This window comes from Aristolochia californica, unplaced genomic scaffold, assembly GCF_029961685.1.
Source record: "Aristolochia californica isolate CCGP_79_NKW_82.1479 unplaced genomic scaffold, dmAriCali1.0.hap1 SCAF_12, whole genome shotgun sequence".
Classification (NCBI taxonomy): domain Eukaryota; kingdom Viridiplantae; phylum Streptophyta; class Magnoliopsida; order Piperales; family Aristolochiaceae; genus Aristolochia; species Aristolochia californica.
The window spans coordinates 23,520,840-23,534,503 of record NW_027181793.1 but is presented as its reverse complement, the minus strand read 5'-3'; the positions used below and the strand labels follow the sequence as shown (position 1 = coordinate 23,534,503).

Sequence of the window (13,664 nt, the reverse complement as noted above, 5' to 3'; positions counted from 1 at the left end):
CCTAACAACAAGAGATTGCAAGGAGGCTCCTTGCTTGGCTAAAGCAAGAAACTTACACTGTTGTCCAAGTTAAAAGTAAAATTTGCTGATAAATTTGAGAATGGTACACGGTCAAATGCTGCCACTGCACCAGCATCTTTGTTCTTAACTAATGTTTCAGTGGCAGATGAAGGAGCAGACTCAGGAACAGAAGGAGCCATTCTTCTTGAAATGGCTCCACTTCCCACAAATATGGGTGCATCCAAAGGGCCCTGACAGTTGAATACAGCAGTAACTGATCCAGCCACCTGCATTGAACAAGATTTCACTTTAACAAACAGCCCCAATCCCTCATCAAATAATAAAGATCTGCAATATCCAAATAATAATTGAAAAAAGTAAGAAAAGAGAGATAGAAGAAAGAATGAGAGAGAAAGAGAGAGAAGTGAGGGAAGGGCCCAAGAATGAGCTGCATTGGGGGCATGCACCACCCCCAACCTATTTAATTAAGTGATTATGCTGAATTTACAAAATTACGCCTCTTAAGTAAAAAACTGATCTCCTTATATCTCCCATTCTCTGTCCTATGTACACGAAACTTGGACAATTAACATAATTAAACATAGAGAACAAGATTACATCAGAATATAAATATGAGGATAAGGTCAAATGACTAAAATGCCCTTGTACTTGTTTTCAATACTCCCCTTCAAGTTGGAGCATATATGTTGAAGGGACCCAACTTGCTATAGAAGTTCATAAATTCACACTTACCTAGTGTTTTAGTGAAAACATCATCAAGCTAATCACCAAATCGAACATATGGAGGTGTCACCTACTTCTTCATCGCAACATCCCGAATGAAGTCACAGTCTACCTCTATGTGCTTCGTTCTCTCATGAAACACCGGATTACTAGCAACGAAGATAGTTGTTTGGTTATCACAATACATAATCATGGGTTCCTTCTGATAAAAACCTAACTCGTGGGTGACAAATCTCACCCACATTAGTTCACTTATAGTGTGGGCCATTGCTCTATACTCTGCTTCTGCACCAGATCGAGCAACAACATTTTGTTTCTTACTCTTCCAGCTAATTAAGTTTCCTCCCAGAAACACACAATACCCAGTGGTTGATTTTTTGTCTAGTTTGAAACCTGCATAATCAGCATCAGAAAATGCTTCAATTCTCAAGTGGTCGTTAGGTTTAAAGAGAAGACCTTTCCTTGGTGTTTCTTTAAGATATTTTAAGTTCTTTGAGCAGCCTCTAGGTGAATCTTATGTGGATGCTCCATAAACTAACTCACTACACTGACTGCAAATGAGATACCACTATAGTAATTGTAGCATAAATGAGTTTGCCCCACTAATCTATTATACATTGTTTTATCATTCAATTCCGTACGTTGATCATCATGAAGGTCATGTCCTACCTACATAGGTGTATACACAGGTTTAGCTCCCAAAAGACCATATTTTTGGAACATGTCAGTTATATATTTCCACTGAGTCGAAGCAATTCTCTCTTTGCTTCTCACTACTTCTATCCCCAAGAAATATTTCAGATGACCTAGATATTTAGTTTGAAAATGAGTTGCCGAATGTGATTTAACTTCTTCAATACCTGAACATCACTTCCTGCGAATTGGCTCCGAGATTCGAAGTTTGACTCCAAAATCAATGATTGGTGGCTTTCGCTTCCTGCCAACCCCAACGCTAGATGAAACTTTCCGCTCAAACTTAACTCTCTTAAAGCTCGCATTAAAGCCTAGTCTTTTGAACACAGTTCTGAAGCTTCTTGTTTGAAGAACTCCCTCAATCGAATCACCACTCTTGACCAGCTTGGGGAACTTAAGGTCTCTCTCCTACTCTAAATATCCTCTTCGTATTGATCTCACTCGTAATCTTCAAAACATTGCTTACAATGAAATTCTTATGTGGAAGCAACGTGCCAGATTTTGTTGGCTGGCTGAGGGTGATGGAAACTCTTAAGTTCTTTCACTCCATCACCTCAGCCCGGAGGAGGGCTAACCGAATCACCTTTCTCAACATTGAGGGCCAAGTGAGTTTAGATAGACCCTCCATTACTAATGCTATGGTGAAGTCCTTTGCAGACCTCTACACTGAGGACCGGTTTAACAGGCCAATCTTCCAGCACCTCCAATTCCAGCATATTAGCTCCAACTCAGCCACTCTTTTGGAGCTTCCTTTCTCCCATGCGGAGATCGATGCTGCAGCTCTTGGCCAACCTACTGACAACACCCCCGGGCCTCAACATTGCTAGACAGCAATCCGTGATGACATCTATGTCTTTGCCAACAACTTCTACACCTATGGCATTACTTATCTTGCGCTTGGATCCTCCTTCCTCGTTGTGGTCCCCAAGAAAATCAATACCAAGTTCCCCTCCGACTTCAGACCCATTAGCGTCACCACCAACGACCCCCTGTCACCCTTCCTTTTTACCATTATTGTGGAGTATTTGTCCATCATGATCCGCCACGCTAAGGACATTGGCTGGCTCTCTCCCATCTCTGACCAACCAAACCAGGACGTCTCTATCCTTCAGTATGTGGATGATACCATACTATTTGGCAAGGGTTCAATGGAGTAAATTGTCCGGTTCAAGGCACTATTGAATCTCTTCGAGTTCTCATCTAGTCAGAAAGTTAACTGAGCCAAGTCTGCCATTTCAGGATATAACATTGAGCAAACCACCCTTAATTGCATAGCTGATTACCTCGGATGCAGGGTCACCAGTCTTCCTAGCACTTACCTCGGCCTTCCGTTGACTAATGGTAACCCGGGTAAGCATTGCTGGCAACCTGTCATTGATCAGATAGAGAGTTGGCTTGCCATTTAGCGGGGGAAATACCTTTCTAAGGCCGACAAGCTTACTCTTATTAAATTCTGTCTACATGGAATTCCTAGCTATTACATCTCTTTATTCTAGTGCCCTGCTGCCGTGGCCAACAGAGTGGAATTCCTCAAGCGGCACTTCCTTTGGGGTAGCCCCAATGGGGAGAGGAAGTATCACCAAGTGAATTGGACTGATATTTGCAAACTAGTTGCACTGGGCGGTCTTGGCATCAGGAGCATCTTGGGCACCAATTCTGCATATCTTCTCAAATGGCTCTAGCGATTCAACACTTCTCCTTCGCTGATTTGGCGCTCGTTGGTGGCTGCCAAAGTTGATAAATGTAATGGTTGGTGGCTGGCGGGGGCAGACGCCACAGGTTCTCGCCTATTTGGAAGAAAATATTCCTTCTCCCTCATTTTTGGGCTGTTGTCAAGTGCTTGCCTAGAGATGGTCTCCGCACGAAATCTTGGTCGGATTGGTGGCTGCAAGATAAGCCGTTGCTGGAATCCTATTGCTCTCTCCTGAGCCTATCAAACCATCCTGCTGCTTCGATTGCTGATTTCTGGTGTCATCTGGGTGATTGGAATCTCCACCTTCGCAGAACCCTTACTAATAGTGAGACCTTGGAGGCTTCCAGTATTCTTTCTGATCCCATGAAGATTAAAATCAGACCTTCCACTCTTGATGCTCTAATCTGGCCGCCCGGCCTAAGGGACTCTCTATGGTTGCTTCCGATTACAACCGCTTGATGAATTATGATGCCTCCCTTCCCCACCACCCAATTGTTTTTGCTTGGTCCCTTCAAGCTCCCCCTCGCACCAAATTCTTTGTCTGGTGCACCTGCTGGAATAAGATCTTCACTTTCGATGTCTTGCTTCGACGTGGAACTCCTGTTTCCCACCCATCCAGCCCTTTTTGCCATAACTCGCCGGAAAGCGCCACCCATGTGCTCCTCCATTGCAACTTCACCCAATCAATCAGGGCCAACCTCTTGCATAGAATCGAGATCCAGTATTGTGTCTCTCATGATCTCCTTTTGATGATCCAATCACTTGTTGGCTCTCGACTACCCAAGCTAGGTAAATTGCTCATATCCAACTACACGGGTCATATCACCTAGGCTCTTTGGAAGGAACTGAATATGCGAAAATTTCAGTTCAAGGCCTCCTCTGATTCTGAACTTGCTGAATCCATTGCGCGTCAGGTCTCTACTTGGCTCCTCATGAAGAAAGATTTCCTTCATCTCAGAAGCTCCCACCTCCGGGGAAATTGGCGTCTTATTGATGCTACGGTTGGGGCCTCTCGCGCTCTGGCTATGGTTACTTGAACCCCTCCACCTATCGGTTACCTTAAGCTTAACTTTGATGACAGCACCTTCCGTTGTCTTGGGCCTGCGAGGTTTGGTGGTGTTATCCATGACGACCACAACAACCTCCTTCTCTCCTACGCTGGTCCCTTTGGCATCTCGGACTCCACCTAGGCGAAGCTTGCTAGGTTGCTTCATGGTCTGATGTCCTTCTGTGATCGATTTTCTGGCCCCCTCATCATTGAGGGTGACTCTAAAGTGATCATTGATTGGTGCGCCAAGTCCAAGTCTCCTCTATGAAGCCATTAGGACATCTTCCTTGATATTTGTAATATCTCTTCCTTCCTAGACTATATTTGGAATCATGTACCTAGATCCATTAATCACCATGCGGATGCTCAAACTACACGGGGCACATCCCTCCAAACTTTTGATGAAGTGAGAGGTCCCCCCAGATTGTAACCTTTTTGGCTCGTCTTTATAAATTCTCACTTACTATCCAAAAAAAAAAAAAAAAAAAAACAAACAAACAAACTAGGGAGGCACACCCCATACAACAAGGGATTGAAGGGAGGTTCCCTGCTTAGCAAAGGCGTCAGCCAAAAAATTAGCAGATCTGGGAACATGGGACCAAATACAGGTAATGTGGGGAATAATGTCCACCCTTCTTGGTTATCACATTGATGCCACAATGCTTTGTGGCATGGCAAATTACTTGAGGTGTGCATTAGAGAACATGCCATCTACATATTTGGGTCTCCCCCTTTTTTACTCTCCAACTCAAGTCGTCGTACCCCTCCCCCCCTCGGTGCCAATGGCCTATCATTGATTGTATTGCTGACATTGTGTTCACAATTCATTGTACTTGGAAACATATTCCTAGATCAGCCAATTCCTTGGGTGATAAATTGGCAAAATTTGGAACCTCCCAACAATCTCTCATTGTTTAGGAAGGCTCCTGTAATCTTGTTCTTCTGAGCTTTTGATTTAATTAAATTCAGCATCATTTAAAAAAAAAAAAATAGAAAACATCCCAATGTTGCCATGGTGGGGTAGAGGGGGAAGAGAACCATCCAATAATCATTGCGGAATCTCCCTCAATGTGGAGAGGGCTGAAGAAACGATCCAGGAAAATGGTAAGGCCACTGAGGAGAGCCTGGAGCTCAGTAGATGTGGAGTTAGAGATGCCCATGGGACTGGAGTAAGACATGAGCTGATTACCGCACGAGTCCCGAAACACGCCACCAAAGCCCGCCATGCCAGGATTGCCAATGGAGCTACCGTTAAAATTCAGCTTGATGAAGCCCGGTTGAGGAGGTTGCCACACCTGCATAACAGGAGGTCTAATCAGAGAGCCCAAGAGAGGAGAACTCTTGGCAAGGGCACGCCTATTGTCTTTGAGAGGGCAGCCCAAGAGAGAGGAGAACTCTTTCTTGGATTGGAGCCACGTAGAGATAGAACCAATAGTAGATGAGGCAACCCTATCCTAAGAGAAAAAATTGGCATTGAATCACCTATTGTTACGCTCCTTCCAGAGGCCCCAAGGGATAAAAGCAACACTAGCAGAGACGAGCATCCTACCCAACTTGGGCAGACAGATTCCATGAAGCATGCAGTAGACTGAGAGAAGATCCCAAGGCAAACATAATTGAAAGCCAATTCGACTGAGAATGCTCATCCAAGTTGACCATGAGAATGGGCAAGAGATGAGAAGATGATTGATAGCCTCATCCTCAAGGCCACAAAGGGGACAAGAAGCGCAAGCACTATGATTACCATGGCGTCGAAGATTGTCAGCGTAAAGATCTTGTTAAGACCGACATTCCACAGGAAAAATTTGACCTTAGGGAGAGCACATAATCGCCAAATAAGGGCTACCTCATGATCAGACAATGACGAAGACCATCCCATAATGAGGGAGTAGATGGAAGAGACAAAAAAAATACCACTAGCTTCCAGCCACCAAATCATCGAATCAGCTATGGTCATCTTGGGCTCAGAGGAAGAGATAGTCTCCAACAGGCATGAGGCCAGCAAAGTGTCCGAGTCATCTAGCCCACGTCGGAGGCGAAGATCCTAGGATCCAGATCTCCTAGTGTCGTCAACAAAGAGGCAGCATTGGGAAGAGGCTCGCCAAACACTACTGAAGGAGGCCCTTAAAGGTCCGGACCAGACCCACCAATCCTCCCAGAAATAAACCGTGCGACCATTTACAACATAGAAGTGAAGAGCCTAGCTGAAAAGGGGGAGGGGAAGGAATATAGCTCTCTAGATTGGAGAGAGTGAAACTCTCCTCCTCCCGAAGTCCACCAATGATTCTGCCAGTTCAATTTGTGGGACACGATAACCTTTCAAAGATTACTACCAACAATGTTGAATTTCCAAATCCACTTAAGGAGAAGAGCACTATTCATATCCTTGGTGAGCTGTATACTCAATCCTCCCCTAGATTTGGGGATGCCCATATCCTTCCGTTCTACAAGATGATACTTAAAATCCGAAGATGGGCCACACCAAAGGAACCTTTTCATCAATCTGTCAATTTGCACACAGACCGAAGCTGGGCAGTGGAGGAAGGAGAGGAAATAGTTGGGAATACAGGCCAAGCAATCTTTAAGAAGGACAACTCTTCCACTTTTGAGAGGAATCGACCTCTCCAGGTAGCCAAACGGGATTCCAGTTGCTCAATAACTAGGATCCATAGGTCCTTACTGATGCAAGAGGTAAAGAGGGGGAGGCCAAGATCTGTGGTCAAGGTTGAGGATAATGAGCATCCCAACATATCCGTCATTGACTGAAGATACTCTGGGCTGATGTTGAACCCCCAAAGTGTGGTTTTCTGCCAATTGACTTCTGTCCCAAAACAATCTCAAATAACCCAAGCAAGGCCTAGACCTTCACGGCATACTCAAGTGAACCACCACAAAAAATGAGCATGTCATCCACGTACTAAAGGAGGCACATCAAACACTGCCACTCAACAACAATATTGAACAATAGAAAAGAGAGCATATCTCCTTGTCTTATTCCCCGGGACCCCCTAAAGAAACCGCAAACAGTCCCATTAGGCAAGAGAGAGTAGAAAGCCGAAGAAATGCAGCTCCTAATCCAGAATCGTCACCGATCACCGAACCCCATCCGATCTAGGAAGTCATCCAAAAGATCTCAATTCACCCGGTCAAAGGCCTTCTCAAGATCAAGCTTCAAAGCAAAGTGAGGGGCACTGGAGCGAGAAAAAGTGGTCAAATAATTCATGAGCCACCATTGGAGAGTCCAAAATATTCCAACCCCTGAGGAAAGCCCCTTGGCCATTAAGGTCTTTAAACGACACGCCAATAGTCTAGCAATGATCTTGTATGAGCTAGAGATGAGACTAATAGGTCTGAAATCCCCCGGCTGCTCCACACTGGCTTTCTTAGGGACCAAGGAGATAAAAGAAACACCCATAATCTGAAATACCATTGCTATGGAAGCCCCGAATCATGGCAGAAATATCTTGCTTTATAGTAGGCCAAGCTCACTACTAAAAGTCACCATTAAACCCATCAGGGCCAGGTGCACAATCCTAGGCAATGCCAAGAACAGCAGCCTCGGTCTCCATCTCAAAAAAAGGAAGCTCCAGGAAGGAGGCAGCCGTGGTAGAGATTTTGGCAAAGTGGAGGTGCTGAAGTCTCGGCCTTCAGGGGCACTCCTCAGTGTAGAGATTTGCATAGAACTCAATCAAAGCATCAATAATGGAGGATCTATTCGAAGTTACCCCATTGTCAATGCATCATGAGGTAACCCAGTTAGTCCTCCACCTCGCCGAAGTGACGGCGAGAAAAAAATTAGTGTTGGTGTCACCATCCGTCAGCCAAAGAAACTAAACACACTGTTTCCATCGCACTTTCACCAAGTGGAGAATAGCATGAAGGTGGGACTGGATATCAATTCGAGAGGAAAATTTAGTAGACAAAAGATACATTTGCTCCTCGATCAAGTCCAAGATCTTGATTTGGGAAAGGACAAAGCCTTTCTCAGCATGGAGAGAAGAACTTAGATTAGAAGCCCGTGTCTTCAATTTTGCTTTGAGTAGTTTCAATTTCTAGGGGAGGAACCAATAAGATATTCCATCAATAGCAATACTCGCCCACTAGTTAGCCAAAAGACTATTAAAAAATCAGTATCCATCAACCAAGAGTTCTCAAAACAAAATGATGAAGGACCCCATCACCCGAAGGAGGAAGTCAAAAGGATCGGCCAATGGTCAGAGCCCATCTGATTTAATACCTTGGCCGATGCATTGTCATAAAGCCTGAATCCAATCTAAACTCAAGAGGAATCGATCGAGCTTAGAGAGAATGGGTTAGCCTTTGTCTATTTGACCAAGTGAAGGTCTTTCCCGACAACATAAACTCCACAAGTTCACTACTACCGATGAAATCCGCAAAAACATGTATGGAGGAAAAGATCCGGGTGGTAGGCGGAGTCTCATTACAGAATCTAATAGCAATAAAGTCCCCCGCGATCAACCAAGGAACAAACCAAAACTGAAGAAGATCATGTAGCTCATCCCAAAAAAGGCTACACTAGTGATAGCAAGTAAGCCCATAAACACCCGACATGCCCCAAGTACAACCCGAACAGCAATTCACGAATCTGCAAGGCAATGGAGAACTGACCAATTCGAAAATCAAGGAGATTCACACTACCAGAGTTCCAAAGGATGATCAGGTCTCCTGAGTGACCCACTGCATCAATGGCACGCCAATCTAACGAGGAGCAAGACCATAGTTCCTGAGCAATGAGTCATATTCTAACAAATGGTTTCTTGAAAAGTAGCAATGGTGAGCTTACAAGAAGAGAGAAAACGGCTAATTACAGCTCATTTCCTAGGCAAGCCTACTCCTTGAACGTTCCAAGAAATATATTTTTTTTTTTTTTTTTTTTTTTGGGGGGGTGGGGGTGAACTCCTGAATTCTTGTCACCCGGGAGGTATCCTTCCCATAAGCCGGGAAAGGCCCATCAACTGCTGCCAGGTATCATCAACATAACGGTGTCTCTTTGATTGAAGGGCAGCAACAAATTGTTCCGACACGTATTGGGGATACTGGCACTAGGTTGGGTAGCAGTGGTAGACTTCGAATCAGAATTGTACTAATCAGGGTGAGGATGACTAGGAGAGAGGGGCAAGAAGGCATGAATTTGTGGGGGGGGGGGGGGGGGGGGGGGAGCAGAATTATCTCTCAAGGCGACTTGTATTGGGGATATTGACAATAGGTTGGGTAGCAATGGTAGACTCCGAATCAGAATTGACCTAATCAGGGTGACGATGACAAGGAGAGAGGGGTGGAAAGGCATGAATTGTATGTGTGTGTGTGTGTGTGTGTGTGGGGGGGGGGGGGGGGGGGGGGGGGGGGGGGGGGGGGGGGTGTGTGTGGAGGTAAAAGCACCAAGTACAAAGGCTGCAGTCCAGGTTGGGGATTCAATGAACACACTTCCGTTCAATTTTACTATCCCCACGGCCTATTCCTCGGCCTGAGCTATCTCTAACCCTACCTCTGCTAGTCCCCTGGACGAATCAATGAAACGAGATGCAGTATCTGATGGAGTAAGAGTTGTGGGTTCACCAATTTTCATTACCCTATTAAAGGTAGTAGATAGGGAAGGTATCTCATCAGAGGCGAGGAGTTGAACCTTGATTCCATCAAATTCAACACCCAAACCATCAAGAAACTTTGCTACCAGCAACTGATTTTGTGGTTTTCTGAGCTCTCATTCATCTGTAGTAAATGGATGATAAATATTAATCTCATGCCAGATACGCAGAAAAAAACTGTAGTAATGTGTTACTATCTTGTTTCCTCTTTTTAATCCAAAGAAATCAGTACATAACTCATACACCCTTGAAAGATTACTCTCCTGAGCATATAAAGTTTCTAAAGATACCTATGTAGCCTTCACAGTTTCAAAATTCATAACTTGGTTCAAGAGAGAAGAATCTATACTGTTGACAATCCAAGTTTACATGATTGTCTTCTACTTCCCAATCATCATCGACGGGAATGGGGGATCATCCCTAATACATTTCATCTTCTTCCTAGCTTTCAAATACATCCTAACAGATTTGGCCTAATTGAGATAATTGTCATCATTCAATTTTTCAAATGTAATAGTAATAATCTCCTTCTCATCAAAACCTAAAAATTCTTTAAACGGAGTATATACCTCACTAGAATCAGCCATTTTTCTTGTATAAAAACACATATTTGTTCAATTTTACCTTCCAAAGTACTCTTTATGAGCAACCTATGTGGGCCCCACCACGCAAATTAGGGTTAGGGCAGTTACTGTGATGTGTGCACTTCGAATTTCAATAATCATAGCATATACTTCATATTCCAACGAAATTAACTCAAATAACCATCAATTAGGGCTGACATCAGCATAAGCCAGAGATGACGCAAGCATGAGAAAGGGGAAGTTGACGTACATCCCAAGACAAGCATAAAAAACCCCCTTTTTGAGCAATAAAATCATTGAAACTTGTTCTAGGAATAGTAGAACCACTAACCCCTAGGGTTATGATAGAAGAAAAAGATGAAAAAATTGGATTTTTACCGACCAGTAACCAAAAAACCTGAGGAAACCTTCTTCAGTGTAATCCTCTTCTTCAAAGGATGATGAAAATTGACTGAAAACCTTCCCAAATGTGATCTATTGCTCTAATACCATGAAAAAACTAAGAAAACAGAAAGATGAAGAGAAAATGAGAGAAAAGGAGAGAGAAGTGAGAGAAGGGCTCAAGAATGAGTTGCATGCACGACCCCCCAACCTATTTAATTAAGTGATTATGCTGAATTTACAAAATTGCCCTTCACTTAAGTGAAACCTTAATCTCCATACATCTCCCATTCCATAATTCCTATGTGCATGAAACTTGGATTATAAAAATAACTCAACATAGAGAACATCAGAATATAAATACGATGATATGGTGAAATGACCAAAATGCCCTTTTACTTGTTTTTCAACAGTAACCTTTGTGAAGAGTTCAGATCAGAGAGCTGGATAAGGGTACATTTCTGCTCTTTAAACCACCTGATCATTAAACAAAAGACCACAGCATTTATTCTTCGAAATGATATGCATTTTATAGTTGTTATAAGATTTTAATTTTTTTTTTACTGAGTAGACATTATACGATCATCTACTTTATTTATCAATAAGGTTGTAGAAGCCATGGATACATCTTCAAGGTCTCATTCAAAACTGTCAATAAGTTTCAGACATAATGCATTTTTCAAGGCATCAGTAGTCAAAAGGTTCTCTACTTAGAGACATACATAATCTTTAAAGGAACAATAGACATACAGGGAAGAAGAGTGGCTTCATCCTGAAAGTCTTCATTAAGGCATTCACTTCAACGCATGGAACCTGAGATAGGAGAAACATAACATTGAAAGGGTAAATAGGAGTATAAAAATTGAGAGAAGCCACATTGTACCTGTAAAGGATTTTAAACAGAAATTGAAACAGTGCATGGGAGAATCACGTGCACTTCAGTGTGGAAGGAGATAAGAGCCTCTTCTTTCAATAGGTAAGACTTACAAACTAATGATGAGCTAGAGACAGGATAAATTAAAAGTGCACAATTTAAAATGGAACACAAACTAGACTAAGCAAAACAAATTTACTGCTCTAATGCCATGTTAAAGTTGGGTCTAGTACCATCCCCATATAACGAGCCATTCATTAACATAAGAAGAATTATTCCCATTAACACATGTGACAACTTGATTAACATTATTTTTCTTCTATTATCAAAAAGTCCAGAGGATATGCCAATCTTGCCATTGAATAGGATGGTTTTCCAACTCGGATTGGGGAATCAACTCAGTCACCCAGGCCGGATTGCCCGAATCCAAGGCAGGACTCGTGCCCATTTGAATGGCCCGACCCAGCTCGGTAAACTCCAAAAGCAAGTCGACTCACCCAGACTCGAGTCAACTCACTGAGTTGGAAAACCATGCTATCTACAACAAAACAGCTAACCTTACAGTTTCCACAGTTTACCTTTAGATTCAAAAGTAAGGGAGCAAGGAGGACATACACTAGTGGCTGAGACAAAGAAAGCAACAAGCAGCTGCAGGCACAACGTGCATAAGCCTTAGGGCACTTGATGCCGTAAGGGCTCCGCTTGTTGGCTGAAAGGCGTTACTAGCCAGACTTTTGACTAATCCAACCTATGCCATTACAATGCAAAGAGTATTTTTGTCTAAGAATATAACAGAGCTAACCTCACAATTTCACTAGCATTTTGACTAATCCAATCTATGGCATTATAATGTAAAGAGTATTTTTGTCCGAGTTTATGTTCATGAATATCACAGAACAGGACCTGGCACATAAGATGAAACTCGCCATCCTCAGGGTTAAGGCCAAAATCACCAGAAACTTCAAGAGGCGCATCACCAAACCATCCACTTGCATTATGCAAGAGTAATCTTTGCCCTCGGAAGCATAAACTTGCTGCTATTTCCTGCATATAACTATGCACAGTCAATATTAACTCAGTGTCACAAATTGATTCATCTTGAAAACTGGACTAAAAGAAATCTCATGCACAAAGGTAAATGCAAAGACAGAAATTCAGAACCACTGTAATCATGATAGTTGCAATTATTCAGTGAAACACTGAGAATGGGAGACATTGGAATTGAATATTAAAAATATAACAATAGGATGAAGCGAAACCTACATTTGCCAAGAAAACTCCATTATAACCATTTTATATGTGAATTTTGGCATGATTTACTTAAATTTCTGAGAAACAAATGAAGCAAGGATGCAAACCACACAAAACATAATTTTTAAGATGTAGATCGCACAAGTGTCAATTTTTTTCTATAAACAGGTACTCACCTTTGGTCCACTCATCATTACGGGGGAGATCACTCAGAGCAAGCTTCTATAGTAGAGAACTCATTGCCAATGGCACTCTACTAGCAACCAATGAGTACCTATATCGTATAATAAAGATGGGACTCCTTGTCTACAACATTTTCTTTACCTCCTTCTTTAATGAAGAAAAAACAACTTCCCTAATAATACATTAATGTGTTGACTAACTCTCTTGAACGGCTCCTTTGCACATCACATGACCCTCACAAATTGTTATAACAAGTCTCCCAAATTATTTTGTGTGCCCATCCCAAATTGAAGTAGAAGATACAATGTTAGCAATACTATCAGTGATGGGCTAGTGGTGCCAGGGGGGAGCTGTCTTTGGAACAACAACTGATAACAGTCTTCGAGTCACCTTCAATGATTAACTTGTCATGGAGACAATCCCCGAAGATTTGGAGGTTGAACAGCAGAGCACTAACTTCAGCAGTATTAGAATTGGCAATGCCCACCAGACTAGCATAAGAAAGAATAGGTTCTCCATTGTGATCTCTGAACACACCGCCTGTGCCAGCAGGCCCAGGACAACCAATAGCACTACCATCAACATTGAGCTTAATGCAGTCGCAAGG

At 42.9% G+C, this 13,664-nt stretch overlaps 1 protein-coding gene across 1 annotated transcript in view; it reads right to left on the bottom strand.

Moving 5' to 3' along the window:
- The window catches only part of LOC137945511 (protein TIC236, chloroplastic), a 71,695-nt gene that overhangs the window by 27,412 nt on the left and 30,619 nt on the right, over positions 1-13,664 (bottom strand). The window contains exons 6-8 of the mRNA XM_068791436.1: positions 12,527-12,667; positions 11,500-11,562; positions 57-287 (exon numbers count right to left, since the gene is read on the bottom strand). Of these exons, the coding sequence (XP_068647537.1) occupies positions 57-287; positions 11,500-11,562; positions 12,527-12,667 (435 nt within the window). The remainder of the gene's footprint in view (positions 1-56; positions 288-11,499; positions 11,563-12,526; positions 12,668-13,664) is intronic.